Source organism: Orcinus orca, chromosome 6 (assembly GCF_937001465.1).
Source record: "Orcinus orca chromosome 6, mOrcOrc1.1, whole genome shotgun sequence".
In the NCBI taxonomy this organism is placed as follows: domain Eukaryota; kingdom Metazoa; phylum Chordata; class Mammalia; order Artiodactyla; family Delphinidae; genus Orcinus; species Orcinus orca.
This window is the reverse complement of record NC_064564.1, coordinates 81,931,546-81,959,148: the sequence shown is the minus strand read 5'-3', so window position 1 is coordinate 81,959,148 and position 27,603 is coordinate 81,931,546. Positions and strand designations below refer to the sequence as shown.

The following is a 27,603-nucleotide window of genomic DNA, read 5'->3' as shown; positions in this document are numbered from 1 at the left end:
TTATACCATATGATATCGCTTATACCGTATGATATCACTTATATGCAGAATCTAAAGAAAAAAGATACAAATGAACTCATTTACAAAACAGAAACAGACTCACAGACTTAGATAACGAACTTATGGTTATCAGGAGGGAAGCTCGTTGGGGAGTGATAAAAAGGGAGTTTGGGATTGACATGTACAACTGCTATATTTAAAATGGATAAACAACAAGGACGAAGTTAAGTCAGAAAGAGAAAGACATATACCATGTGATATCACTTATATGTGGAATCTAAAACACGACACAAATGAACATATCTACAAAACAAAAACAGACTCACAGATATAGAGAACAGACTTGTGGTTGCCAAGGGGGAGGCGGAGAGGAGGGAAGGACAGGGAGGTTGGGATTAACAGCTGCAAACTACTATATATAGGATGGATAAACAACAAGGTCCTACTGTATGGCACAGGGAACTATATTCAATATCCTTTGATAAACCATAATGGAAAAGAATGTATATATATATGTATAACTGAGTCACCTTGTTGTACAGCAAAAATTAAACACGTTATTAATCAACTATACTTCAATAAAATTTTAAAAAATGAAGTATAAGTTTGATTTCCCAGCTATACTGTGCACTCTCTGAAAGAGGAATTAACTTTTATATAGTCCCTGATGTTCTCAAAGCCAGGACAGAACCGTGTTTTTGGTACATCCAAATAAACATATTGGTTCGTAACTTGTTACCTGGAATGAATTATGCATCATAACTTTTAATTTCCATTTAATCCCCCCAAATGAAACATGGGGCAGCTAAGTCTTAATGAATTAAAAAAGTAGAAAATGTCCACCTACTGAGGACCAACAGCCCAGGTGAATGATACTATCTAGACGCCTCGTGAAAAGGTCTACAAATGGAGCTTCATGAGTAGGGCATTAGCCCCTAAAAGAGTTGCTGTGGCTGGAAAAAAACCCACTTCACCAAAGAAATTCCATTCACTTTAAAGGCTTGCTGGATTGCACAGGATCTGTACTTTTCTGAGTACTAAAGCCAATATTTGAAGAGGCTGTTGCCCTACTGATTCCCTTTTCGTATGGAAGAACTATATAGACCACTGAGCTAAATTCAGTGAAACTAAATCCAGCTTGAGATTCCTACTGGGTATCTGATGAGATTGTAGAACTATGCAGAATCCTTTCAAAACACTTTTCAAGAAGGTGGATGATAGGCTTCACAGGAGGAACATCTTATGCTCTTTTTGCACTAGAAATAAAAAGTTCCCATCATTAACATCTTCCATCCACAACCAACACCCACACCCCTGGCCCTTCCCCCAAACCATGTTGTCTTCCATACTCAACCCAAAAGAATGATGGAAATGAGCATACTTCATTCCTAGAAAGAATTTCATAATTCTAGCCCAGTGTAACTGTAGACCTTCCAGTCCATGCTGGTCCTAATGTCTGCTAATGTATTATTATGTGAACATGTTTATTGAAAAAGAGGTCTGTGTTTCCTGGGATTTGTTTGAAGACACTGGATACGAGTTGACAGACTGCAGATTCTAGATATGCCTCCCATTTGACACTGAAGGAATTCTTACTAAGTAAAATTTAAGGAGAACTAAGTACCACCTTCTCTTCCTTGTTCATTATTCGTTCCTCTTCTCCCCTCCTCCACCACTGGGAGCTCTGCACTGTTCACAGCATAAACATAGGCTTTGTTCTATCTTCCCAAATAGAACTCCCCCTTAAATGGCTGCGGTCGGGGGAGGGAGCAACAGAGATGTGAAAGCTGGTAGAATTGGTCTCTGTACACAGCAGTGCTAAGCACACTATGCTTTATAAATCATGAGGGTTTTGGATTTTTTTTTTTTTTAGTCTGATCTGAGTAGCCAAGATTGTTTACCCGATGGTTTAATCATCCTTACTGGAAAAAGCCAAATCTAGAAAGAAAAATCCCTTCTTTTCCTTTCACTCTCCTCATACATGAAGGATTTGTATTTCAATTTTTTTGTCTTTCTAAAGTAGGCCTGATTTCAAACAAAAGATTTCCAATGAAGAAAGACACATAGAAGAGGTCCTAAAGCGACCCTTGGTTGACAGAGAATTGTTGAATTTAAAGATAATTGAGTTTGACTTCTACTGCAGAACAGCAACCCATGGCCATTAGGATTCTTACTTAGGCAGGGCTCATCAGTTCTCACTGAACCTTATTCACAGATTGAGAGGCTGCGGCCATCGCTAATAAAATAGATGATGTGAAAGCAAAGTGGAAGTTCCCAGTTCAAAAAGAATCCTAGGCCAGATCACATTCCTCAAAAGAGTTCAGTTAATATCTAATTGACTGGGCTTCCCTGGTGGTGCAGTGGTTGAGAATCTGCCTGCTAATGCAGGGGACGTGGGTTCGAGCCCTGGTCTGGGAGGATCCCACATGCCGCGGAGCAAGTAGGCCCGTGAGCCACAACTACTGAGCCTGCGCGTCTGGAGCCTGTGCTCCGCAACAAGAGAGGCCGCGATAGTGAGAGGCCCGCGCACCGCGATGAAGAGTGGCCCCCGCTTGCCACAACTAGAGAAAGCCTTCGCACAGAAATGAAGACCCAACACAGCAAAAGTAATTAATTAATAAACTCCTACCCCCCCAAAAAAAATATCTAATTGACTGATTAGATATTATAATTTCTATATGTGTTTCTCAAGGTCTTTCCAATGCACAGCTTCACATTCATTGGGTGAGATGGTGTGGCACTCAAGAAGAGCGTATTTGAGACATAATTCCATTAACCTCTCACTGATTAGCCACATTTTTCTTATTATATTATCTAAATGGGGAACTCAGGGCATTTAGCCACCCAGAATAACCATTGTATGTTGTTCATTATTTGTTTTCATAGCACTCCCACCCCAAATTGTATTTTCACTTCCAAAAAAGATATATGTACCAGGGGTGTTTTTCCTTGAGTATGAGACAGTCTATGAATGGGAAGACATTCAAGATCCATGGTTCCTGCCTCCAAGAAACACCATGGTGACGTATTTCTTGGGCCCCAGAGTATTGGGCCATGGTTGGACTAGAGTTCCACAGAACACACTTTTAGAATCTGTGCTATCTGATTTTCAAGGATGCATAATAGCAGGGGTGGTAATCCCCCAGCTCCTAGTAACCTAGGGTAGGGCCTTCATCAAGCCCCAGGCAAAAGAGGGAAAGGAACAAGGTTCTCAGGATCAAGCACTGAGTGAAGTAGGATACTGTGTTATCTCAGCTTATCTCTTTCAGTCCATGCAACCACCTTGAGAGACCTGTGCTGTTTTCCTGGTTTTATAGGTGAGGAAACTGATGCTCAGAGAGGGGAGTAGTTTGCCCAAGGTCATACAGTAAGAGGCAGATAGCGATTCCATTTCAGGACCCTCTGTTTCTGAGTCTGGTACTCTTTTTGTTAAAACACTCTAGGCTTGGGGTGGGATGGGGCAGGAAGGAGGATGAGGGATGCCATGGGATGTGGGTGATAGGATGGGGATCCTGAGAGCGGAGATGGAAACTTGAGGCAGAAAAGGGCCAGCAGAGAAGGGAGTGACAAAAGAATTATGCAGAGAGTTCTCTGAAGAGCTTCGAATCCTATTGATCTGGAACTCTGCAGTGGCATTTAAGGTAGGGATTATGAGTTATCATTGCCAAAAATGTAAAGGAAGGAACAATCTGTCCTAATGTTATTGAGTAGACTTGTGTCACCATTTTGCATGAATATGGTTTTGGGGTTAATGACTTTCCATAAGCTGAAGTAGTTAATAATCAAATTGAAAAATTCTATAGCTGTAATGGTTCACTTTAGGTGTCAACTTGACTGGGCTAAGGGATGCTCAGAGAGCTGACAAAGCAGTCTGGGTGTGTCCGTGAGGGCGCTTCTGGAAGTAAGCATTTGATTCAGTAGACTAAGTCAAGATCACCATCACCAATGCGGGTGGGCATCATCCAATCCATTGGGGGCCTCAAACAGAGAAAAAGGAGGAAGGGCGAGCTCTCCTCTCTTCTTGAGCTGGGATGTCAAGCTCCTGGTTCCCTAGCCTTCGGACTCTGGGACTTACACAAGTAGCCCCTTGGTTCTCAGGTCTTCAGACTCAAACTGAATTGTACCACTGGCTTTCCTGGTTCTCTGACTTACAGATGGCAGATTCACGGCCTCCATAACTGCATTGGTCGATTCCTTTAATAAATCTCTTCTCTTTCTCTCCTATTGGTTCTGTTCCTCTGGAGAACACTGACTAGTACAATAACATAATTTAAAGTAATGTTTTAAAATTGTGTTGCTACCTGTGTATATGACCCCTGTGTATGTGAAAGAGAGAGAACTGAACTGAAGCTTTTAAAATGTATTTCTTAGTATGGTTCATGGCCAAAGATACTCAAAATCCATTGATTTTAAGAGGGTTTTGGAGGATAGAAACAATCCATTTACATTCAACAGGTCAAATGTTTCCAAACATATTATCAGGACCCAGACTACACGTCTACCATTACCAGGACATCCCAAAGCATCATTAATCACAGAACTCTATATATCCCCCTGCTTTTTTTATTTTTTAAAAGTGTAATATTTGCAACGTTGTGAATCAGGACAGTTGCTTTACCGTCCTAGTTGAAATTAAATTTGCTGTCTCTAGCATTCCTCTGCTTCAGCTGGCTACTGAGCCCATCTTTTCTTGATGAACTGTAACTTGGTGTATGGATCAGGTGCTGCCAGAAAGCACACAACTGAAGGTGGCTGTATTTCTCTGCTGGCAGACACAGTTCTAGAGCCCCGAGGGAGCTCTGTCTGCAGGAATATATATTCTTAAATTATCAACCTCACCTCCAAAGTACTAAGAAAGCCTACGAAGCTTGTGAGCAAAATACGTATGTGTTTTTCTATCAATAGATCAATGAGGGATTTGAGGAGAGAATAAGAAATGGCACTCTGAAGGGTAACTAGTACTCGCTGTGGCCAGTGGCTGATAGTGAGTTCTCCAGAATACCAGGGTTCAAAACCCAGCTCTCCTACAAGTGACTCTGGGCCTCAGGTTTCTGGTCAGTAAAATAGGGATGGTAATAGAAATGCCTTGAGGGTCAAATGAGGTAATACAAACAATAAAGCACTTAGAACAGCGCCTGAGGCGTACTAAGTGCTCAATAAACAAACAATGGTATGCAGGAAATGAATAGGATAAGAATCCACTGTAAAACTGGTACATAACCAAAAAAAGGAATCCTACTGACTTTAAAAAAATAATTGGTAACATTACACATAAAATTTATCATCTTAACCATTTTGAAATGCACAGTTCAGTGTCATTAAGTACATTCACACTGTTGTAGTGCCATCACCACCATCCATCCACAGAACTCTATCCATCTTGCAAAACTAAAACTCTGTACCTGTTAAGCAATAACTCCCCACCCTTTCCTCTCCCCAGCCCCTGACAACCTCAGTTCTCTTTTCTGTCTATGAATTTGCCTACTCTAGGTACCTCATATAAGTAGAATCATGAAGTATTTGTCTTTTTGTATCTGGCTTATTTCACTAGCATAAAGTCCTCCATGTTGTAGTGTGTGTCAGAATTTCCTTCCTTTTTAAGGTCCACTGATTGACTACTTATTTTTTATACAATTTTATAAAGCTTATATTCCATTTACAATTATTACAAAGTATTGGCTATTCCCTGTGTTGTAAAATATGTCCTTGAGCCTTTCTTATACCCAATGGTTTATACCTGCCACTCCTTCCACCCCATCTACCTACTGTTAACCACTAGTTTGTTCTCTGTATCTGTGAGTTTGCTTCTTTTTTGTTATATTCACTAGTTTGTTGTATTTTTTAGATTCCACATATAAGTGATAGCATACAGTATCTGTCTTTCTCTGTGACTTATTTCACTTAGCATAATACCCTCCAAGTCCATCCATGTTTCTGCCAATGGCAAAATTTGTTCTTTCTTAGGAAGGTCCATTGACTTTTTAACCTACCAATTTTTTAAAGTTTTCAGAAATTAAAGATATAAATATGCTGATGCCCCCACTCAACAGCAAAGGCAAATAACTTCTTGAAAAACTTCCTGGAGTTACCTGGAGATACCCATATCCATAGGAATGCTAATTAGAAACCAGTTTTCTTAAGAAAGGTATTATTCCTTGAGGCAGGCTGTTTACATTAATCAACATTTCTCTAATACTTGTCAATGTTCCGTAACACTTTTTCAAGTGCCAATTGTATCTTGCCAATTCTTTTGAAGTGTGGAGACTGCCAATGGGGGAAACCAGAATGGTAACTCTGTCCCCATGGGGCTTTTTCTGTCAGGGTGAGAGTTATTTTTATCTTTTTCATTTTACATAAGCATTGCTTATGTGGATGGTGGCTAGATATATTGGACACTGTGTTAAAAGTACTGGTTTTCCTATATTTTCATATTTGCCTCCCTTTAATGCACTCAAGTTTTTCACTGGAAGTTGTGAATTTAATCTGTTCACGCACAGACTGGAATCTGCTTACCATTGTCACAGAATGTTTCCTTTCAGTCAACATAATGGTGAGAGGAAAAACAAAATCATGCTAAATAGCCATGATTAAAGAGAAAAAATTGATGGACGGGGCATTCCAACTGTCAACCCTCAGATTATGCCTTGTCACTTTTCACAACTTTTTGGAAAACTGTTTATTTGCACATCAGAAATATGTGCCTCTGTGATTCTAGATGTTCATAATATCAGCATCCAAGATGTAGTGCTATTTTCATTTCTTTACAAGATTAATATTTAAAGCTTAGTACACAGAGCAATAATCTGTTTCAGCATTATATTTTAAAATAGTAAGGAAATTTCCAAATCAAACTAACAATTTATAAATTTCATTTCTGGGTTCAAGTGATGAAAAGGTGAGGAGAACAACTATTTATAATGGGAATTAAGAAACTGAAATAAAATTTATTTGCTACTACCTTATTCTTAATATGTAAGCAGTTGTTTATTTTATGGTAGATTTTCTGGTGATTCAGAGCTTGATGGTCCACAGGACGATGCATTAGAGGATTGCTAATGTAATGTCCTAATTTAGTTAAAGATTTCCGTTGTATGTTAATTGATAACTAAGGGACATTTGAGACTGCAGGAAAAAACAAACAAAAATAAAATATCATACATAATACAACAACTAAAAGATCCAGAGAAAAACACCAGGTAATACTTTGGGTGTTAGTACAATAGGTTTAGCATGATCCGGGGAAAGAAAGAAAAAGATTGCCAATTTTTTCGTACTCTTTAAAAGTAGAAACATCATAAGCCAACCTTTTAATTTATTTATTTATTGGCTGAGTTGGGTCTTTGTTGCTGCGCGCGGGCTTTCTCTAGTTGCAGTGAGGGGGGCTACTCTTCGTTGTGGTGTGTGGGCTTCTCATTGCGGTGGCTTCTCTTGTTGCGGAGCATGGGCTCTAGGCGTGCGTGCTCAGTAGTTGTGGCTCGTGGGCTCTAGAGCGCAGGCTCAGTAGCTGTGGCGCAAGGGCTTAGTTGCTCTGCGGCATGTGGGATCTTCCCGGACCAGGGCTCGAACCCATGTCCCCTTGCATTGGCAGGCGGATTCTTAACCACTGTGCCACCAGAGAAGCCCATAAGCCAATCTTTTAACTACGAAGGGAATTACCATTAACATATGAAGAAAAAGATGTAGACAATGAACCTAAAATGGCTTTCCACTTTTTATCATGAAAAATTTCAAACATACAGAAATGTTGAAAGGATAGTAAAATGAATAGCTGCAGATTCTATCCCTAAATTCTATAACTGTAGACTTTTTTCAGATTTGCTTTCTCTTTTTCCACACTTTTTTTCTGCAGTTGCAGACATCATTTGATGTTGCATGTAACACCATGCATCCTCTCAGAACATCCTCTGACACGACCACAATTCTCACATTAAAAAAAAAAAAAATTAGCCATAATTCCGTATTATCTAATATCCAGTCCACATTAAAACTGCCCAAGAACATCTTTTATAGTTGCTGGGCTTTTTTGAACCAGGAGCCAATAAAGATTCAGACATTGCATTTTCATCATATGTCTTTGTTTTTAGGGAACAGTCCTTCCCCAATTTTTTTTTCTCCTTCTCACGACGCTGACTTTTTAAAGAGCCCAGGCCAGTCGTCTTGTGAAATGTTCCAACATTCTGTAATTATGTCACTTGGTTTGTTCATCTAGGTCTAGACTTAGCATTCTAGAAGCCATGGAGGTATCTGGAATATTCACTTGCTTTCTAGCCCCTTTGTCATCTCCAGAGTTCACCTGCCTTCAACCGTGAGGGGCACCAAGTGATCAGAGATTAGCTGAACTCAGCTTTAACCCTTCAGAGAAATTGCTAGCTTCAGGAAGAAAAGTTATTTAAATAATACTGCCAAAAGCAAAGGCTTTTAAGGCCAGAGGAAAGGTGCCCCTGTTTAAGGTTGGTTTCCTAGCAAGTCCAAGGCCTGCAGCAAGGTGGGTAATTTCAGAGGGTATTAAGTGGCCAGGGTTTGCTCTATTATGCGAATATGTAGGAAGGAGCCGTCCAAGGTACTTCCTTTAACTACTTGTTCTTTTGTCTACCAAATGCCCTTCAGCTTCTGTTGAGCTAAATGCTAAACCGAAAGGATTTAAAAAAAAAAAAAGTGTATTATCCCAACTTTTACCAGTCCACATTAACAAATTAACACGTGTGCCATCCATGGGCAAGAGATGTAAGCAGGCCTGGAAGGGGCGGTGAGATGTAGAGGAGAATTTGTATCTGTACCTCTAGGAGGACTTCTAAACACAGGCTATTTTGGACCTACACCTCTGTAGAAGTTCAGACTTACATAAACAAAATTCGCCCCAGCTGAGGTGGTGTTCTTCCGCAGGCCAAGTGTTTTTAAAAACATGACTGGCCAGTTAAGAAGTTTATCCGCCTGGTGCCTCAAATTCTCAGTTTATTTGAACACCGTGTGAACGGCTCATCTCCGACAAGTTTTGGGGCTTCAACAAGGTAAACAAATGGGTGGGCTGTGAAAGTAAACACTGCATTTCCTCCCAGTCTCATCCTCGTCTCCAAAATTACACGCCCTCACTCCTTTCGCGAGCCCCAGCCTCCCCCTTCCAAAGCTTGGTCTCTTGTACCCTGTAAAAGTACTGAAATTGCAAAGGAGACATTTTCAATTATAAGTACTACAGTAATGAATTCAAGTACACTCGTTTATCATAAAGGGCTTTCCCATCTGTCTCTAAAGTATACTTTAAAAGGCTGTGTATTTGATAACATTAGCACCAAGCATCTTCCACATGTTAATGTTCAGCATTTTAGATGTTTGCTCCCCCAACCCCCAAGACAGCATTGTGGTGGTTCCAGAAAGAGCACATTTATCTCTGGGTTTGGGAGTGCCTGTGTGGTCTCTTCCTAATTTATTTGCACTCCAGTCCTCAGGGGTAGCATCGCAATCCCCCTAGGCAAAAAGAGATTAGGGAACTGGGCTGTCTGCTTCTCCCCACCCTGACAGAGAAAGGAAAACAACTTCCCGAAGTCCCACAAGTTCTCTGGCCACTGTACAAATTGTTCCTGAGCATGGAGGGTTTCCAAAAGCCCTAATTAGCAACTCACAGCAAACATTTCTTTGCATTAGCTAATGATCCGGGTACACTTGTAAGCAAACAGAACCAACATATCTAATCAATGCTGAAAAACCAACCAAATGCCTATTAAACATCTGGATGTAATTTTCTAGTTAGAACAAAATGAAAACATATGCAGGTTCCTTTGATCTGCGTCTTAACAAAGAAATTGTTGATAAAAAAAGCATACTGGTCAGTCAATGTGTCATTTTCATAAAGTCTGCTCGTTTCTCTTCAAATGCTCCCAGTTTAATTTAGTTGGTTTCCTGCAATCTCTAATTTTACCATATTGTGTGAAACCGCAAGAGATTCTTTGGATGTGATTTTATTTGAGGTTTTACTGCTGCATGGATCTGCTACTGACTTTTTTTTTCTTTCTTCTTTGCTTTCTCCCCTCCACCCACCATGCCCATCCTGCCCTTTTCTTTGGTAAAGTGGTGAGGGGGAAAAAAGGTTTTAAAGCAATGCTCGGAAGATTTCTTCTGGACCCTACATTCTTAGGTTTAAGAACACTTCCAGTTAAAAAAAACAAGTCAGGGGCTTCCCTGGTGGCGCAGTGGTTGACAGTCCGCCTGCCCATGCAGGGGACACGGGTTCATGCCCCGGTCCGGGAAGATCCCACGTGCCGCGGAGCGGCTGGGCCCGTGAGCCATGGCCGCTGAGCCTGCGCATCCGGAGCCTGTGCTCCGCAACGGGAGAGGCCACAGCAGTTAGAGGCCCGCGTACCGCAAAAAAAAAAAAAAAAAAAAAAACAAGTCAAATGAGGAAATGTATAACAGCTGAAAGGAAGAGAAAATGACAAAAGTGATCTTTTAAAACTGTGCATAATTATTATTTATTTCAAATAAAACAGTAATAGATTTAAAAGATGCATAATTTCTATGATCAGCATTCATAATTTTTCCCATTGTGTCTAGCGCCTGTACTATAGATAGGACCTAGTTTTTGTAATCACTTATACTATTGGTGAGTTGAAAATTTGATAACTCAGCAACAAATGAATGGAAATATACTCATATATGCATCGATGATAAAATAAATAATCTGGCAATCTTTTTGTTTCTTTTGCAGAGGATAAAGAGGGAACTTTTTTCAGAGACAATTTCCTATGGACAAGGGGTACTTAATATTATTTCATGTAAAAAACATCATCAACATATGAATATGTTAAAGGTAAAGAAGATTGTGGTTAACAGACTTTAAACAACAGACCAAAATTATAGATTTTGTGAGTAGGACTATTTTCCTTTAAAAAGGCTGTAGGCAATCTGCACATATATTATTTATTTAAAACATAAGATTAAAGCTACTTGATTGTTTAAACAGCATCATTTGTAATGCAGTTTGATGAGAGTTTTGTAGTATAATTATTACAGCATGACAATCACATAGAAAACATGACCTTGAAAAAGGGCCCAGCCTCCTGTCTTAAGGAGGATATGCTGTAAGAGAAAGAAGCCATCAAAAATCGACCATCTTCATGCAAACAATTAAAGGCCTTCCAATTTTCAAATCAGAACTCTTTCTTTTCTCCAGACACGACATCATAAGTAAATCAGAAAGCCTGGTGATTCAAACTCTACTGGTAATGAAGCACTAGTTAAAAGAGAATTTCTAAGTTTTACCCTTGGCAAACTAGGAAATATGGTAAGTAGACATGTTTGCTGTGAACAGTTATATTAGAGAACATTTAAAAACAATGTGTTAGAACTGATTTTGAAGGGGATGGGGAGGGGAGAGAAAAAGAAGTAGCAACAGTTTTGTTCCTGTTCTAACTTCTCTACTTAAAGTTAAGTACCAGCGTGTGCCAGTAAATCAAAGTAAAGCTTGGGTAAGCCAGAGAAAAGTCTCAGTTGCCCTAGTTGTCCCAGCATGCACAGGCATATTTGTGGCATCTAAGCACTTTCTGTACAATCCTGGAGCTGATTATGGGATGAACCAACCACAGACTGGTATAGGTGGCCCATTCATTACATGATTTCAAGGCACACAGGTTGCCAACGGGCAAAGCTTAGTTGCCCATGGCAGTATGGTTCAGAAAGTTCTGTATGTGGAGCAAGCCTGTTCTCATCATCACCAAGTTTAGCCAAGAAAAGGGGCAGTGCTTCCTTCCTATTCATTTCTCATGTCAGCAAAATGAATAATAGAACCCCTCCCTTACCCCACTTAATGAGCCACAATGCTGAACTTGTTTGAGAATTACTATGGTGTTGTACAGACTGGCTAAAATCACTCCTTTAATTTTTCATTTCTATTGATATTTGGGATTGATCCAATTATAGACAAATCAATATCATACATATTTAAGAACTCCACCAGTGAAATGTATTATCTAAAATGATTCTTTTAATATTTCAAGAAAAAGATCTCTGTAAAAGCAAATCTTCGAATAAATTGTATTTCTGTTTAAATAAATGCGTTCCCATAACTCTCTTGAAAGTAAAATAATGGTAACACGGAGGCCATTAACACCAAAAACTTAGTATGTTCCAACATAAGATGAATGCTTGTCAAGGATGTGTCTTTCTCATGGAAGAATTCACCACCATTTGGCTAAAACAGCATTATTCACGTACCAATCATGTGGAAATAGCTCAACTGAACTGCTCTTTAAACTCAAGTATAAATGCGACAATATTGAAGGTTTTCTGTGGGATGTACTTAGAAAAACAGACAAAAACTGGAGATTGACGCAGTATGCCTTGTTTATTTAAAATCTCAAAATCCTTTTAAAGTCAAGTTCCACCTCATAAGAATTTTTTCCACGTCCTTTACCCAACGCTTCCCATTCAGCTCCTTACACATTTCTGCCGGGGAGGGGGGTACCACCCGAACTATGGGGATGGGGTGGGCAGGACAGGTTTTTCAGGTCTCAGTGCTGTTTATCCCATTGTCTCCCTTTGTTTCTAGTAATTGGAAACAGACTCGTGGTCATGTCGCTGAGAGGCCCCTAAAACTCTCAGCAGCCCTCTACTTCCCAACACAACGAAATCAGGACTATCAAGAGAAGGACCCGAGATTTCGCGCCGCGGGCAAAACAACGCATCTGTGACTGGGACGCGTGTGCCTTACCCTGGCAGCACCGCGGGTATCCTTCCCGCCAAACCAAGTCAGGCCAATCTTTTTGCAAAGTGGTTTGAAATACTCCAATAAAAACCAATTCCTACCACCTTGGGTGCAAAAGGGGGCGTGGGCATCAGAAGCCTAGTCTTAAGCCGCTGGTGTACGTACGCCAGCCAATGAGTTGCCCATTATGCATTTTCCACAAAGTGCACAGTCCACTCCTCGTGAGTCCGCGAAAAGGCAGCTCAAGGAAAAACAATCCTCAGAGAAATTTTTGAATGTGACCTCACTTTCAAGAGTAGCATCAAACAAGGGGCCAGCTTCGAAAGACGCGTTTGGCTCGAACCAGCAAAAAGCACTCACTCTCCCTCATTAGAAACTACGCGGTTAGTCTCTGAGTTACTTTCACTGAGATCTGAGGATTTTCGTTAAAGGGAAAGTGAACAAGTGGCAGGATTTTTGCACACTCGAGCCCCCAGGTTTCGCGGCTGCACACTCGCGGGTCCCTCCCGCTCGCGCGCTCCCGCGCGCTCCCTCGCGCTCCCTCGGCTGTCCCACGTTACTTTGATTGACAGCCCAGCCCCGCCGCTCTCCTTCTCACCGACCTTCCCATCTACAGTGCCAATCTCCGCGTCTCCCTGCTTCCCATTGGCTGGTTTCGGCGTCCCGCGGCTCCTCCAGGAACAGTTCCTCACCGAGCCCGGGAGGACGCGGCTGGCGGAGGAGGGGTGGGGGCGGACGGGAGGGGAGACGGGGGAGATGGCGGAGATGGAAGCGAGCGGGGTGGGAGAGGAGGGGGGGAGGGGGAGACAGACCGTTCGGTGCCGCGCTGCCATAGGCTCTGAGGAGGCGTTGCGTCAGCAACCCACGTTGGGCACGGCGCACGCGATTGGCTGACGCGGGCCTTCCCGCTCCCCCCTCCACCAGAGCGGGCCCACGTCCCCCGCCGGCTCGGCGCTCGCGCCCCCCGCCCGCGCGGGGCTGGGCGGGGCCGGCGCTGGTTAGCTCCGGAGTGTGAAACCGCGTGTTAATGTAACCGGCGCGAGAGGCGCGGGCGGCGGCGGCGGCGAGAGCGGCGGCTGCAGGAGCAGCGGCGGCGGCGGCGGCGGCGGCGGGTACCCTGTGCCCCGCGTCCCCGAGGCAGCCGACTGCGCCACCCCCACCTTCGCACGGCCGGGCGGGACCCGCGCCACCAACCCGGACCTCCGGTGGCCCTCGGCGACTTAACCCCCGCCGCGAATACTCCGGACTCGCCCGCGGAGTTTGCCCGCCGGGGAGGGAGGCCGAGCGGTGGAGAGCACTCTTGGACTTTTCCCCACCATCTCTTGGATGTCGTTCCCCGGGTCGTGAGAGAACTTTGCAGTGGGCTGGAGCGCCCTTTGCGGAGAGGCGGACGAAGAGAAGGAAAGAAAGGGGGTCGACAGAGAGGCTCGGAGGAAAGGTCCGGAGCGGTCGCGCCGGCCGTGCAGGACGAGTGCGCGCGGGCCGCGGCGCCCGGATGCGCCCAGGGCTCGAGGAGCAGCGAGAGGCTGCGGGACTGCCCTCCGCGGAGTAGCCCAGGAGGGTTAGGAGGGTTTGTGCAACTGCGGAGAATACCGAGAGCCGGCCGCACTGGGCGTGCCAAGCCGCCTCCCGGCGCGCCCTCCTCACTTTCTCCGCCTCATCGTCATCCCGCGCTCCTCGGCTCGGATTAAGGCTGCGGAGCGCCGGGCGCGGAGCCTCTGCTGCGGCCGGGACCTCGCACCCCGCTGCCTCCAGGGAGCCCGCGGGTGCCTGGTTGTGGGCGCTGCCCGGACCCGCGGCGGTCAGCCCTGTACACCGTCACGTTTGTTTGTGTGGGGTTAGCCCGGAGCGCCGCGCCACCTGCACCTCGCCGGCGGCCGGCGCCGCGGGGAAAACCCGGAAAAGAGGCGGACCCGGAGAATAGCGAAGGAGAGCAGCCCGCCTGGATTTGTCTGCCCGGGACGGCTGCGGCGCACGCGGATCGCCGAGGGGAGCGCGGCGGGAGTCACCGCGCCCCCACCTCCCAGCACGGGCGGCCGAGGCCCGCGGATTGGAGCGTAGCCCTTGCGCCCTCTTCCCGAGTGCCGGCGGCGCCCCGCAGGTTTTTGGTGCAGCCGGGCCCGGGTTGCCCCGTGATGTGGCCCTGAGCGCGGGAGCCCGCACCAGCGGGATCAGGAGCGGCCCGGCGCCGAGTGGCCTGTACGCCCCGCCGAGCGCGCCTGCGTGCGTGGCCAGCGCGCTACCCGCTTTTGCCTGGCTTCCCGGCTTAATTTTCCTCGGCGAGATTAAAGTTGGAAATTGAGCGGAGAATTGAGTTGCCCGGGAACAGAGCCGCGGCCGCCGCCAGAGCGATGTTCCCGCAGAGCCGGCACCCGGTGAGGCGCGGCCGGGTGGCTGAATAGGGAGCAGGGTAGTGGGGGTGGGTGGGTGCTATTGCTTTGGGTGAGGAGGTGGGTGGCTGCTGCATTTTGGCGGAGACCCTGGCTTCCAGGGGTGCTAGGCTTGGGAGGTCCCGGGCCCTCCCCTCCTGTGGTGGGGAGTGGACTGAAACTCTCAATTTCCCCCCTTTGCTCTGGGCTCCCTCCTACTTGACGTCTAGACTGGGCGGGCGGGGCGCTCGGGGAGACTGGGGTTTCTCCTGCGGCCACATCCTCTCCCTTCCCCGAGGCGGGTAGGGCGCCCCCCCTTTGTTTTTCGTCTCGCCTATTTACATGTCAATGCGGCCCCCGTTCCGGCGCGCCTGGAGGTGGCCCCGGCGACACTGGAAACGAGGAGCGTAAGGGGGTTTTCTCCTCTGGTGCCCGGGGTCATTATCGCCCCGGTGAGGCAGAGGGCGGCGGTGTCGACGACAATCTGGCCAGGTCCTCCCCGTTCGCCGCCGGGGAGCCCCTGTCCCTTCAGCCAGGTGACCCGGGCGCGCTTACCGCGCGACCCGCCCTGGAGGCTGGAAGAGGCTCCAAGCCTCTTTAGAAGCTTCGGATCTGGGAGGGTCCACCTTCCCTCTCCCCAAAGTGAAGTGTAAACTCGAGTTTGGGGCTCTGTTTTCCGCCACTTCTAACTTTATTTTTTATGTCCCACCCACTCTTTCGTTCTCTGACTTCTCTATCCAACCGCCCTCATATCCGTCCCTCGGTCCCCCTCGCTGGTCGTCCCTAGACGCCGCACCAGGCTGCAGGCCAGCCCTTCAAGTTCACTATCCCGGAGTCCCTGGACCGGATTAAAGAGGAATTTCAGTTCCTGCAGGCGCAGTATCACAGGTGCGTGTCCGGCCGCGCCCGTTGAGCGGTTGCCCCGGCAGCTCCGTGCCCCTGGTGGTGGCGGCGGCTGTACTTAGTACTTGCGTCCAGGCGGTGGCGTGTGGAGTCGCAGTTAAGACCTGTCATTCACGTTGCCCCCTTTCCCGGCTCTTCCCGGGCCGCCTCTTCTCTTGTCTCCACCTCCTCCCATTGTTTCCCTTTTGCCCGTTTGCTTGTGTTCCAGGGAGCCTTTTTTCGTGTATTTAGGAGTTGCATGAGAACTGTCAATATTTGCACTTCATTTATTTATTTTGCAACAGGCTGAGCTGAAACCTTGGTTCAGTCGATGCCCCAGTTCAGGAGTACAGGTTCAGGGAGGCAAGGCGGGTGTTGAAATCACTGTTGGCCATACTAGAATTGAGTTCTTTGAGGCAAAGTCCATTATGGAGGGTAGATGCTTTCAGTTGTGCCCATCATTAGCGGTGGTGAGGGGGGGTGGGGTGGATGTGTGTAGGGGGAAGCCCACCTGCTTTGGCTTCATTCTGGATTGGTTTGGGTAGGACAGGGCTTGGAGTCACATTTATAGCCGTCTCAGCTTTAGCGTCTTCATGTAATGAGAGCTGCTTCAGAAAATTTATAAATGTAAACTATTTGTAAAGCACCCTGTCCATAGTGGACTTTCTAGAAATGTTAGTTTCTTCCCGTTTCTATTAAGTCTTAGCTGATTAGAGCGAAGAAATAACTGTGTAATGACAGTTTTTATTTTTTGTCACACTTGAAAAACACAGATGCTTGGGTGTGAATTTTCTTATTTTGCAGAGGCTTTGTGATTATTGGCCTTTTGTCTACTTGAAGATAATAATCTCTAGAGCTTGAAGCATACCTGCCTACACTATGTTTACCAAGCAGGGAAGACTTCAACGTACCTCATTGCAGAAGCTATGTAACATGTTTTGGCAGGGAATTAAAAAACAAAGGTTTTAAAAGGGACCAACAATTGTAGAAGTAACTTTACAGGTACAGTTTTCAAACCTAGAGACTATTTGAGTTGGCAGAGATGGCCTATGCCTGAGACTGAGGGTTGTGCAAAGGCCAGGTTTTGGTGAAGTCCACGGAAGCAAACTCTGATGCAGGGAAGCAAGTACGAGTGAACAGATGACCATGAGGAGAAATCAGTCTTCTGAGTAGATCAGAGGTCTTGACAGATTTTTTTCGTTCTTGGCATGAGACCAGGTCTGCACCAAGAAGAAAAAGAATAGTTGCAGAGTGGATACCTTGTACTGTTCTCCTTATTCCTTTTTTCCCTATTAAATGCAAGGACAAAGCTTTTGGGTGTTTACCTAGATAGTTTATGGTTTTTCCAAATTGGTCTGTGTTTTTACTTGAAGTGCAAATATGTGAGGCAGATGTTAAAACAAGTGACATAATGTTTACATTAAGTTGCCTGTTTTGTTTTCGTAGCCTTAAATTGGAATGTGAGAAACTGGCAAGTGAAAAGACAGAAATGCAGAGGCACTATGTGATGGTAGGTATCAAAGATTAGGCTTTTTTCCTTTTCACATAATATTAACAAATATGGGTTCTCGGCATTACGAAATGTGAGTTAATGAAATGCTTGGTTCTTTTTTCTTTTTTACAGTATTATGAAATGTCATATGGATTAAACATAGAAATGCATAAACAGGTAAGCTTTAGCAAAATCTCAAATTGAAATGCAAAGTAAGTCATGATTTTATTATACTGGCTTTGTCCTCAAGAGTGGGGGGGATTTGTATGCCATTTTTCAGCCTTGGTTTCCCTTCCTGCAAATTGGTGGCAGTATTCTGCAGCAGGAGCTGCTTCTTGACATTATAGAATGTTTAAGGTACTAGGTGAGAGGTACTTTGGAAGTGTAAACTAGCCTGTTTATAGGCAGGTAGGAATTGAGGCTCTGACTTGACTTTTCTGCCTGGATACATTTATTTTCCTCTTGAAAGATCTGTGTATCCTGTAGAGTTCTGAAGTTCATAATAGCTAATGTTTTTATGCTGATTTGGAAAGAAGTGTGAATCTCTGTGGGAAAGAAGGGTATTCGGGAGTGTCCTTATTCAGGTTAAACAAGGTATATGACTAACTATGGAGTTCTCCCTATGCTTTGGGGCTGCATAAAGCAACACTCAGGATCAGTGGCTTATTAGCAAACATTTTTTTGAAAAATGTCTCAGTTGATGCAGGTTTGGAGGTGAAAAAAGCATCCTTTTATGACCACAGCATATGTTGGGCGTTGCTTCAGTCCTAGTGGTTTTAAAAGCATGAAAAGATTAGTGACTGGAAAGCTCGAGCTATGACTATGAGTTTGCAAGTTCCCATAAAATTCACACTTATGGCTACTATAATGGTGTATAAAAAGAGTATTGAGCTGGAACAAGGCACTAAGGATCTCATAAGAGAAGAAAAGCTAAATGATTGCTCAGCCCAAAGGACCCTCGATTGAGTAGTCATTGTCTGCCAAAGAAAGCATTAATGGCAGGGTGTAAGTATTTCGGAGATATGCTGACATTCACTTTTTCATCAAGACTCTGGTACAATAAGTCTTTTAGAAATCGATTGCCTCTTAAAAAATTATCATCAGATGAAGTTGCACAGTTGGACACATTTCAAAGTGCAACAATACAATTCTTACTTGATGTATATGTGCTATTTCATCTCAAACCCTTGTTTCATTAAATTAAAGAGCATGGCTGACCGGCGGGGGCACGGTGGAGAAATTGATTAGTTCAGCCTTCAGATCTTCCTTATATTCAAAGACTTTCATTAAGCAAGTGTGTTTCAGAGTTGAATTCTGCTTTTGTAACTCTGCGCTCTTTGATTTTTAATTCATCATAGATTTCATAATGTTAATTTATCGTCAAGTACCTTAGATCTGTTCTCAGTTATGTGTTTGGAAGGAGATAGTTAAGTTCAGGGCCTTTCATTAACAATGTAATTGGGCCTTTAAAAGTGCTGATTTTATTCTGATTTGCAAAGTTGGTAGCCTAGTTTATGTTGGGTTTGTGCCTTTGTTTCTGTGTGCTTAAATGGCTAGTGCCTGATTGAGGCAATTGTAACTTGTTGATAGTAATTAAGCTAGAAGATATATGGTGATTTAAATTAATTACACAAATAGATTTGGTCAAGCAGTTCTAACCTGCCACTTTTTTTTTTTTTTTAACTTACCGTAAAGGCACATTTTTTTCCCCAACAAATATTCTGGAAGGGTAAGGGGAGATTGAGCTTTCTCTTAAACTCATGAACTCAGAGGATTTAATAACCTCACCGACTCCATACAAGGGAATGCCACCTCTGTGTGATGTGTGCTGGTGCTGGATTTATGGGGGGAGCTACAGGAGGTGTGAAATTCTTCTGGGTTCCTGTAGGTTGCTTGGTGGAGTGACCTCTTCTTTATCGCGTAGGAAGAAGGAAGAAGGAAGAAGGGGCGAGGAGGGTCGGGAACCCCATGGTGTGAAAATAGTTTTCTAATGAGTTTCTGTATTCCGTCGGGCATTTGTGGGTATATATCGTCTGTCTGTGAGCCAGTGTGCATTAATAATATGCTTAGTAATTTGAAAGATGTGAAAAGCTGAGAGACGCTGTGTTCTTCATAGTAGGATATTAAGCCCCCTGAAACTTAGTTTATATTGTAAATGCTGACAGACCCTTAACTAGAGTGGTATGCAGAACAGTGCTGTAATTCAGTTTAAAGTGGCCTTACATTTGAAAAACATGCTTCTGAATGTCACACATTAATAATAAGTTCTGAGGAGGCATTTGGTGCAGCTAGTAATCATAATTCTTATTAAAACTGGTGACGTCTGGCCCCCAGGGTGTAGCCAGGCTCAAATTGATGCTTTTTGCCGCCTGATCACCAGCATGGCCTAAGTGCTCATTATATTGTAGAGAGGGCCTTTGGAGCTCTCATTAGATTTGACAGGAATTCTCTCTAGGGGGAAACTGGGCATTAGCGAGACTCCTGACAGGCTGAAATTAGTCCTGCTTTATGGCTTATAACCAAATGCTAGCAAGGCATCATCAGGGGACAGAAAAAATTGTCATTTCTGACAACATCTTTGTTACTGAAAAAAAATGCAGTGATGGGGAAACTTTCCGTGGAGAGAGCTTTAATGTTGTTAAGATTTGTCTCCAGTGTGATGACCGCTCTCCTCCCCACCTTTCAGCGGCTTTGTTGGAGGAGTGAGTTTGAGAGGTTTCAGTGTCAAATCTCACCACCGATTTCTCCGTGTGGAAGTTTTAAAGTGGAAGCGCGTCCAAATCAAGAATGGTATAATTGTGGTTTCCTTACTTGGTTTGGTGCCCGCAGTCTGTGTTTATGTTGTGTCAACACTTCCTGATAAGCCTTCCCCTCACTTTCTCTGCTTCTATTTGTGGCTGGTTACCGAAAAGTCAATGAAATCAGGATGGTCATGGATATTTAAATCTTTAATCGTAGCATGAAGACAAAAATATTTTTCCTTTGAGCCTTTTATAGATTCCTGCCTGTCCTCTTTTCAGGTAGGTCGTGTAAACTCTAGATATCTCTATACAGAGAGGTGGAGACTCTTCATGAAAGATGGAGCCATTCTGATACCACCAGTGTTAGGGTACATGAAAAAGTAGCAGGTTAACGCGAGTCTAATTGTGTTTGAGGGCTGTGCCTAGTGTGTTTGGCAGTGTGATGTTTAAAGTTTTTTTTCTGTCATGTGGAGTGGTATTACCTCCTTTGATATTTTGGGGAATAAGATGCACTGTAAGTACTTATATAAGCCTGATTTATCCCACTTGTATACCTTTTCAGCACACTGATGAAGCCGTGCCGTAAGTTGTCATTGGTGGCGTGAATTTGTACAGCACTTAGTTTTCAAAAGCGATTTGCCTCATCCTGTGAAGTAGATTGGGTGGTAGGTGTTAGATTGGGTAGGTGTTTTGCTCTGCCTGCAACTTTGGGTGCGTGCTCAGAGTCTGGGACTTGTCAGGGCCAAGCATCTATTTAAGCTTGAGTTTGGCTCACTCGGTTCCCAATTCAGCGCTTCTTCCCTGTCTCCCTCCTCCCCCACTGCCACTGGAGCATGAGGCCAGTGGTGGAATCACCCTTGGGCCTGTGCTTAGCGACCCAAGTCTACCCCACTGCGTGCCTGTTTTCAGTGTTTGTCTGTTTTGATCAACTTCATCATTTGTGAGACACCTTGGGGTGAGCCTCATGTTCTAAAAATTAGGAAAATCGGCAGTACTGACTGGTCTGTGGGGACCACAGCTGTGGGTAGGTAGGAAGTTGTAACCAACTGAGCAGTACTGTCCGCAGGTTAAAATGAGTCGAAGAACCAAAGAAAATTTGAAACGTGTTATCGGGGCTCTGGTTGAGCCCCAGTGACGCAGTGAGTTTGATCATTTACTTTGCCTCTCTGTGCCTGTGTTCTTCTGAAGGCAGGCAGGGAGTGCTTAGGGCTCTCCAGGGTGGTGGAAGAATTTAAAAATAAATGAAAGGACTAGCTCTGAAAGGAAAAGTATTCTGCAATCCTGATGGTGGGGTGGGGAAGGAGAGGAGAAAGAGGAAAAAAAAAACCAGACGAGAGCTGAACATTTCCAAACTCTGTGTGATAGTTCAGCAAGCACAGTGTCTCAGACCATATAAATTTTGGAGTGAAACTGCTTTCACAGTTTTGATGTGTGCTTTAAAGTTTCTCTTTAGAAAGAAATGGTTCTTTAGTAGTGTTTTAAAAGTGTTAAGGTGGAACGGTTAGGGATTCACCTGTGGGTTAATTCCTTAGATGGGACTCTTACTATTTGTACGTTTTACCTTTCTTTCTGTTTTTTAAACCATTGGGTTTTCAGTCTGCAGTTTCTCATTTTGAGATTTTTTTTTTTTTTAAGTCAGTATCTCAGAATGGAACTGACCAGCTGGCGTATAGGAACTTAGAGTTAAGCCCCACCTTGTAATACAAAGAAGGTAGCTGTCTTCAAGGTTGGAGTGGTTCCCCACTTGATTTCATTAGCCAGGCCTGTCCTTTACAAGTAGAAGTTAAGAGATAAAGCTCCCTGTGTTTAGAACCTAGATTCCGAGGTGCAAGATTAGCCTTTGTTTTTTATTGGCAAGCGGGGCGGATTCTTCACTCCTTAAGCAGCACCCTCCTGACCCCTTCCACAGCTGGGCTAGTTGCAGATTTCTGTCCAGGGCCTGGCCTAGGGTGAGGTGAGTGAGGCCTTTGCCTCCGGCACAGAGTTGAAAGGAGGTGTCAAAAAGTTTAGCACTCAAGGTGAACAGTATTTTTAAAATTCAAAATTAAAACCAAAAAACCCATGAGGAACAAAATGTCAGCATTTTATGTAAGGACAGGATGTGATAGGGTCGGGTGAGGCCAGGGAGGCACGTGTTGGGTCAGAGAACCTCCCTCACCTCCCCTTTGTTCTGCCATCTCCAGAGGGCTGGGCTGAGGCCCGAATGTCCCGCTGATCTCTGGGATCTACCTTGGTGTAAGATAGAGTGGGTTAAGGTCACTTATTTAGGGATTTCAGTTGGTGACTGGGTGAGTCATTAACAAGGTGCCTGGCCCTGGTTTCCGCCCGCTCTGTAAAAAGGGTTAGACTAGGCAGGCCCTAAAGTAGGGCTCCTCTCACCAGAGGGGACTCATTCCTCCAGAGGCATGAGTCCCCGCCAGGCTTCGGAACCCAGCACCTTGTGTGTGTCAGTTAAGGAGAGTCTGCCCAGGGGGCTTCAGATGTTCCTCCAAACAGTGTTTATTAAGAAACACAGAAAGGAAAATCTGTTCCTTTAGCAAGTATTTAAATAAATCATGTTGTATGGTAGTTACCCTAAAGATATATTCAGTTACTGGCTCCTGGAACCATTTTGAGTTTCGCTAGATCTAAGTCTTCAGCTTTTCTATTATTAAACTTCTGTGGTCTCTAGAAGTGGATTAAACTAAGAAACTGACTGGACTCTCATTGAGGTTTGATTGCCTCAGTCATGTCCCGTGCCCCCCCGCTACCCTTCCTATCCATGGTGCTTACTGTTGCTTCAGGTTTTTAAAAATTGAAATTCTCAGGACTAGTACTTTTAATGAGGAATATTTGGTGTAATGGTTTTTAATTAAACTTTAGAGAGCTGTTTTGGGAAGTTGGCTTACTGGACAAGATTAGGCATTTATAGCTTCAGCATAGTGTTTGCTGATGGGATCGGTGAGTTCTGTAGTGAGAAGTGTGCCGTAGGATTGTTCCATGAACGTGGCTTTGATGTTTGAAGTAGAGTCTGTGTTTGTGGGGGGGTGTGGGTGTAGGCGTGGGCCTTCAGGTGTGGGAGAGATTTTCTAATTTTTTTCTGAGGCATGGTTTGATCAGAAAAATGAAAAAAGATTACCAAAATTTTAACATAAGTTAAGAGATTCATATGTTACCATTCACTTGGTTAAAGAAAAAATGGTCTCTAAAATTGTTTGAAAAACCACCATGATTACAGAACTGCTCAGTTTATAGAGCACCCAGTCACCATAACACTTTTTGTGAAACTCCAAGAAACGTTGACAGAAAGTTTTAACCTGTGATTTCACACAAGTCTGTATTTCATTATTTTGCATTTCAATTTTTAGTAACTACTAAGTTTTTAATTCTGTTTGTCTGCTTTGAAGCAACATACAGTCATAACCATGAGAACATCGTTTACCCCCCTTCCCCAGCATGTTTTCATACTAAGTATAACAAACACATTTTTTTAGTTTTTCTAGTAGTATTATTTGCTACTTAGTCATCTTTGACCACAAAATATGTTCGCGAGAAAAGGGTAGTGTGAAGCTTATTTTGGGTATAAGGAAAAAATAAGCTAGAAGAATTCTGTGCGTTGAATCAATTTTTTCATCTGCCGAATAGAGAAAAACTACTATTAAGTGTGGTAGGTGTACATTGCTGTGCACGCCGGAAGGGTAGTGCACCTATTTCCAATAGATACTCATTAGATAATCATTATTCACTTGATAAAGCAGAATCAGTTGTCTTTGAGAATGTAGGTACATTTGAACTTGTGTGTCCAACTCATGCAGTTTGTTAAACCGCTGAAATACATGTGGTACTAGACCGGGTTCTTTGTTTTGGTTTGTTTTGTTTTGTTTTGGCTGCACCGCACAGCTTACAGAATCTTAGTTCCCCAGCCAGGGATTGAACCCATGCCCTCAGCAGTGAAAGTGTGGAGCCCTAACCACTGGACAGCCAGGGAATTCACTGGACTGGGTTTGATATTAGTGTCATTGCTGATCTAACTAGCTTATTAATCTGCGGTATTTTGTGCAGCCTGTCAGTAAAAAGTTTAAAAACATATCCCCAGACTTGTTTACTTATAATTTATAAGTTCTATAAATATGTTACTGTACTGGTATGTTGTATACATGTATAATACATGGAAATTTTAAATGAAGGGGTTAAAATCAAAGTTCTTATATTCTCAGTGCTCCCTATTGGCTTGTCCAGAGTGGCCCCTGGGACACTCCCACTCCACGGTCAAGACCAGTAGCCCACATTTTAAACAGCCTTGGAACGCTCGCCCTGGAAGGGAACACCTTTAAGGTGGTGAATGCAGAATTCCTTTAGGGGCATGGGTCTTTTGGCCTCCTAGGTATGCCTGTTTATTTCTGATTTTGACTTCCCACTCCGGTAATTGCCTCTTTGCCCATCACTCACAGCCTTGTGTATCTGCCTCTGGTTATTGTCTCTGCCAGTCTTACTTGGTTACCTCTGTCCTCTTCCCCCCAGGCCCTTTAATCCAGCCAGATGGGTCCCTCCTTCATACCTAAAATACGTTTTGTGTTTTTCTGTTTTCCTAAAAGTCCAGGCTATTTTGTCAAACTTCACATGGCCTCCTTCAGTATCCTTCAAGGTCTAGTTCAAATACCAACGCTGCCTGTTTACTTCAAGGTCTTCCATGGCTGCTCCAACAGGAGGCTGTCACATCGCTTATTGTTGCTCTGACTTTTGTAGTATTGTTTTTTCATGTGCCTTTTTCTGTTATTCCAGCTGTGTTGCAGTCTGCTTGAGGCTTGAATTTGAGACTTGCATCTTCCCTTCCCAGTGAGTTCGAGTAGGCATTTAAGTAGCATTTAATGTGCCCCTTAGGTAGAGCGGTAGTTGTCACTGTTTTGGATCCTGAACCCGTACGAAAATCAGGTGAAAGCTGCTTGGCAAAAAAAAAAGTACACCTTTTAATACACAAGATAGCTTTGCCCAACAATTTTGGCTGTTTGTGGACATCTTAAGATCTTTCAGCAAGTCCTTGGAATCCAGATTAAAAACTTGGATCTGCAGTACCAGTGTGGCTCCTTATGCTAAAATTAAGAAGGAAATGTTTGGTTTCACTAGATGTTTTATCGGATTACAGTTCTAATCTCATCCAGGCACTTTTGCTCAGTTGTTTTTCTTTTGGAAAAGTGATTTATAGTCAAATATCCGCTGAGGCTTCTTAATGGGGAGTTTAATTATGGTAATATATTTGGGTTTGTAGTAAAAAAAAAAAAAAAGAGAGAGAGAGAGAGAAAACAAAAGTAGCATGTTTCTGAGGCCTGGGTTTCCTTGTGAATTGAATGTGTGCACGCATCACCGCCCTGGGAACCACTGCTCATCTCCTAAGGGTGACCACAGCCACTAATAGAGCTGTGGATAAGTTGCATTACACGCTTCTCCAAGGCATTAGACTTGACTTGGTCACCAGGTTTCTTAATAATAATGATTATACCCACTGATTATTTACTTAAAAGTCTTTACAGAGTCCCTCCCCCCGCCCCAAACACTTTTGTTATGAAGAATTTCAACTATACAGAAAAGGAGAGAGAGTACAGTGAACACCCTGTATTATACCCACCTATTTGATACCAGGAGTCTATAAGGTAACGTTTTTTGTAACATCTGCCTGTCACGTATCTTGCATATAGCTTTTGCCCTCCCCTCACCCGAAAGATAAATAGATAATTCAAGCCTTTCTTTAGCAGCCAGCTCCATTTGAGACTGATGCACATGAAAGTGGGAGTTCCTCAGGTACACTTGAAGAATTCCATCTGAACAGGTGTTTATAGCATATTATAACATTTTCCTTGTTAACTTGCCTTTTCGTTCTTGGCGTGGTTGTATTAGATGATGCACCATTATGTGGTGTCAGGGTGGTTGCTTTTCAGCTGTCACCTGAATGCAGAGGTTTGTACTTAAACAGAAAAGCCAGATTCCCCTTCCCAAGCCCTTGTACCTTTTGGCCTTTGATGACGCCCCTTTAAGATGTGATCAGCATATTCACTGGGGAAACAGCTTTAGTGTTTATAGGTGGGAAACCAGGAAGTGATTGTGCAAAAGGACTCTGATTTTGAACTCTGTGTGGATGGAAGCTGTCCTGGTGGAGAATTTAGGTTGGCCTCAGAGGCCGTGGGTGGAATAGGGGTGTGAAGTACCAGAAAACAAAACCTCTTTGAGGACCCCAGCATGTGGAGGAGGCTCTCCAAGGCTAGGGCCTCCAGGAGCGCAGCCTTTGTCTGTCCTTGGCGCCCTCTTGATGCCTTGAGTAAACAGTCGGGCAGAGCCTCTTACAAGTAAGGTGACCGGCCAGTGTATTGACACGCACAGACACAATAGAAAACTGCATTAGGAGGCGAGCCATTGGGATTTGCAGTAAATATATTACAGAACACAAGTGACTTGCCGATACTGCTTGTTTAGCAGTTTGCAAGGGCAATGGCAGTATGGATTTTTGAATTAGAAGGGAAGGGCTGTTCTTTCTCTGTGCAGGAACATCTAGTTGATGGCTGGGGAGAAAATTGATTTAGAGAACAAAATGCAGCCGCCTTTATTTGTGCCACTTGAAAGGCTTCTATGGATTAGCGAGTGAAAATAAAAAGGTCGCTCTCAGTTTAGGAAAGGGGGTCTTAACATTGATCTGCATCTTGGTCTGGTATGGACAGAATAATGGATGGGCCACCGGGATGGAGGAAGGGTGTCCAGTGCCCGCGCAGCCTACAGCTACAGGTGCCCGCTCGGTTCTCAGACAGTTGTCTATTTCAGCAGTTTGGCTTTCAAAAGTCAGCTTCCTGGGTTTATTGTAGAGTAAGCTTATTTGGGACATTAGAGTAAGTAGTCATAGCTCCATCCATTGAGCTCCTTGTGCCCTAGGAACTGTACTGTAGGAGCTCTCTGTAAATCCCTCCAGTCTCCCTTGGATACTAATTATTCCTCCTTACAAAGAAAGAACAGGCTAGAACGGGGGTCCATTAGCCGTCCGAGGTCTGTTAGGATCCGGGCCGCACAGCAGCAGGTGAGTGGCGGGGGAGCAAGCGAAGCAAAGCTTCATCTGCCACTCCCCGTCGCTCGCACTATCACCTGAATCATCCCGCCCGCCCCCCAGTCTGTGAAAAATTGTCTTCCACAGTAGCAGTCCCTGGTGCCAAAAAGGTTGGGGACCGCTGGGCTAGAAGGTTAGGGGATGACAGTAGCACCTATTGGATAGGGTAGTTATCAGGATTGAGTGAGTTTCTGTGTGCAGGAGTCTGGCACTTGGGCACTCTCAGGACAGCTGTTCTCAAAATCTGTTACCTAAATCTATTATTGTCCCTTTAAAACTGTACCCTGCCCTTGGAATTCTAGGCCATGATTCCATCTTGTTTTTCCAAGCCCAGTTTCCTTCCTTCCTGCATCTGAACTGTT

General features: G+C 44.1%; 2 protein-coding genes across 5 annotated transcripts in view; one reads left to right on the top strand and one right to left on the bottom strand.

Annotated features, from left to right (window-relative positions):
- The window catches only part of LOC101281028 (spermatogenesis-associated protein 31D4), a 218,275-nt gene extending 204,794 nt beyond the window's left edge, over nt 1-13,481 (bottom strand). For both annotated transcript variants that reach the window (XR_004476586.2, XM_033404785.2), the window contains exon 1: nt 13,297-13,481. The gene's annotated coding sequence lies outside the window, so the exon portion shown is untranslated. The remainder of the gene's footprint in view (nt 1-13,296) is intronic.
- The window catches only part of TLE1 (TLE family member 1, transcriptional corepressor), a 511,226-nt gene that overhangs the window by 407,568 nt on the left and 76,055 nt on the right, over nt 1-27,603 (top strand). For 2 of the 3 annotated variants that reach the window (XM_049711660.1, XM_049711659.1), the window contains exons 1-4: nt 14,927-15,069; nt 15,851-15,951; nt 17,392-17,455; nt 17,570-17,614. The exons of the other annotated variant lie outside the window; for it this stretch is intronic. In XM_049711660.1, the coding sequence (XP_049567617.1) occupies nt 15,046-15,069; nt 15,851-15,951; nt 17,392-17,455; nt 17,570-17,614 (234 nt within the window). In that variant the 5' untranslated portion in view covers nt 14,927-15,045. Of the gene's footprint in view, nt 1-14,926; nt 15,070-15,850; nt 15,952-17,391; nt 17,456-17,569; nt 17,615-27,603 lie in introns of those variants that run through there. 3 annotated transcript variants of the gene reach the window in all.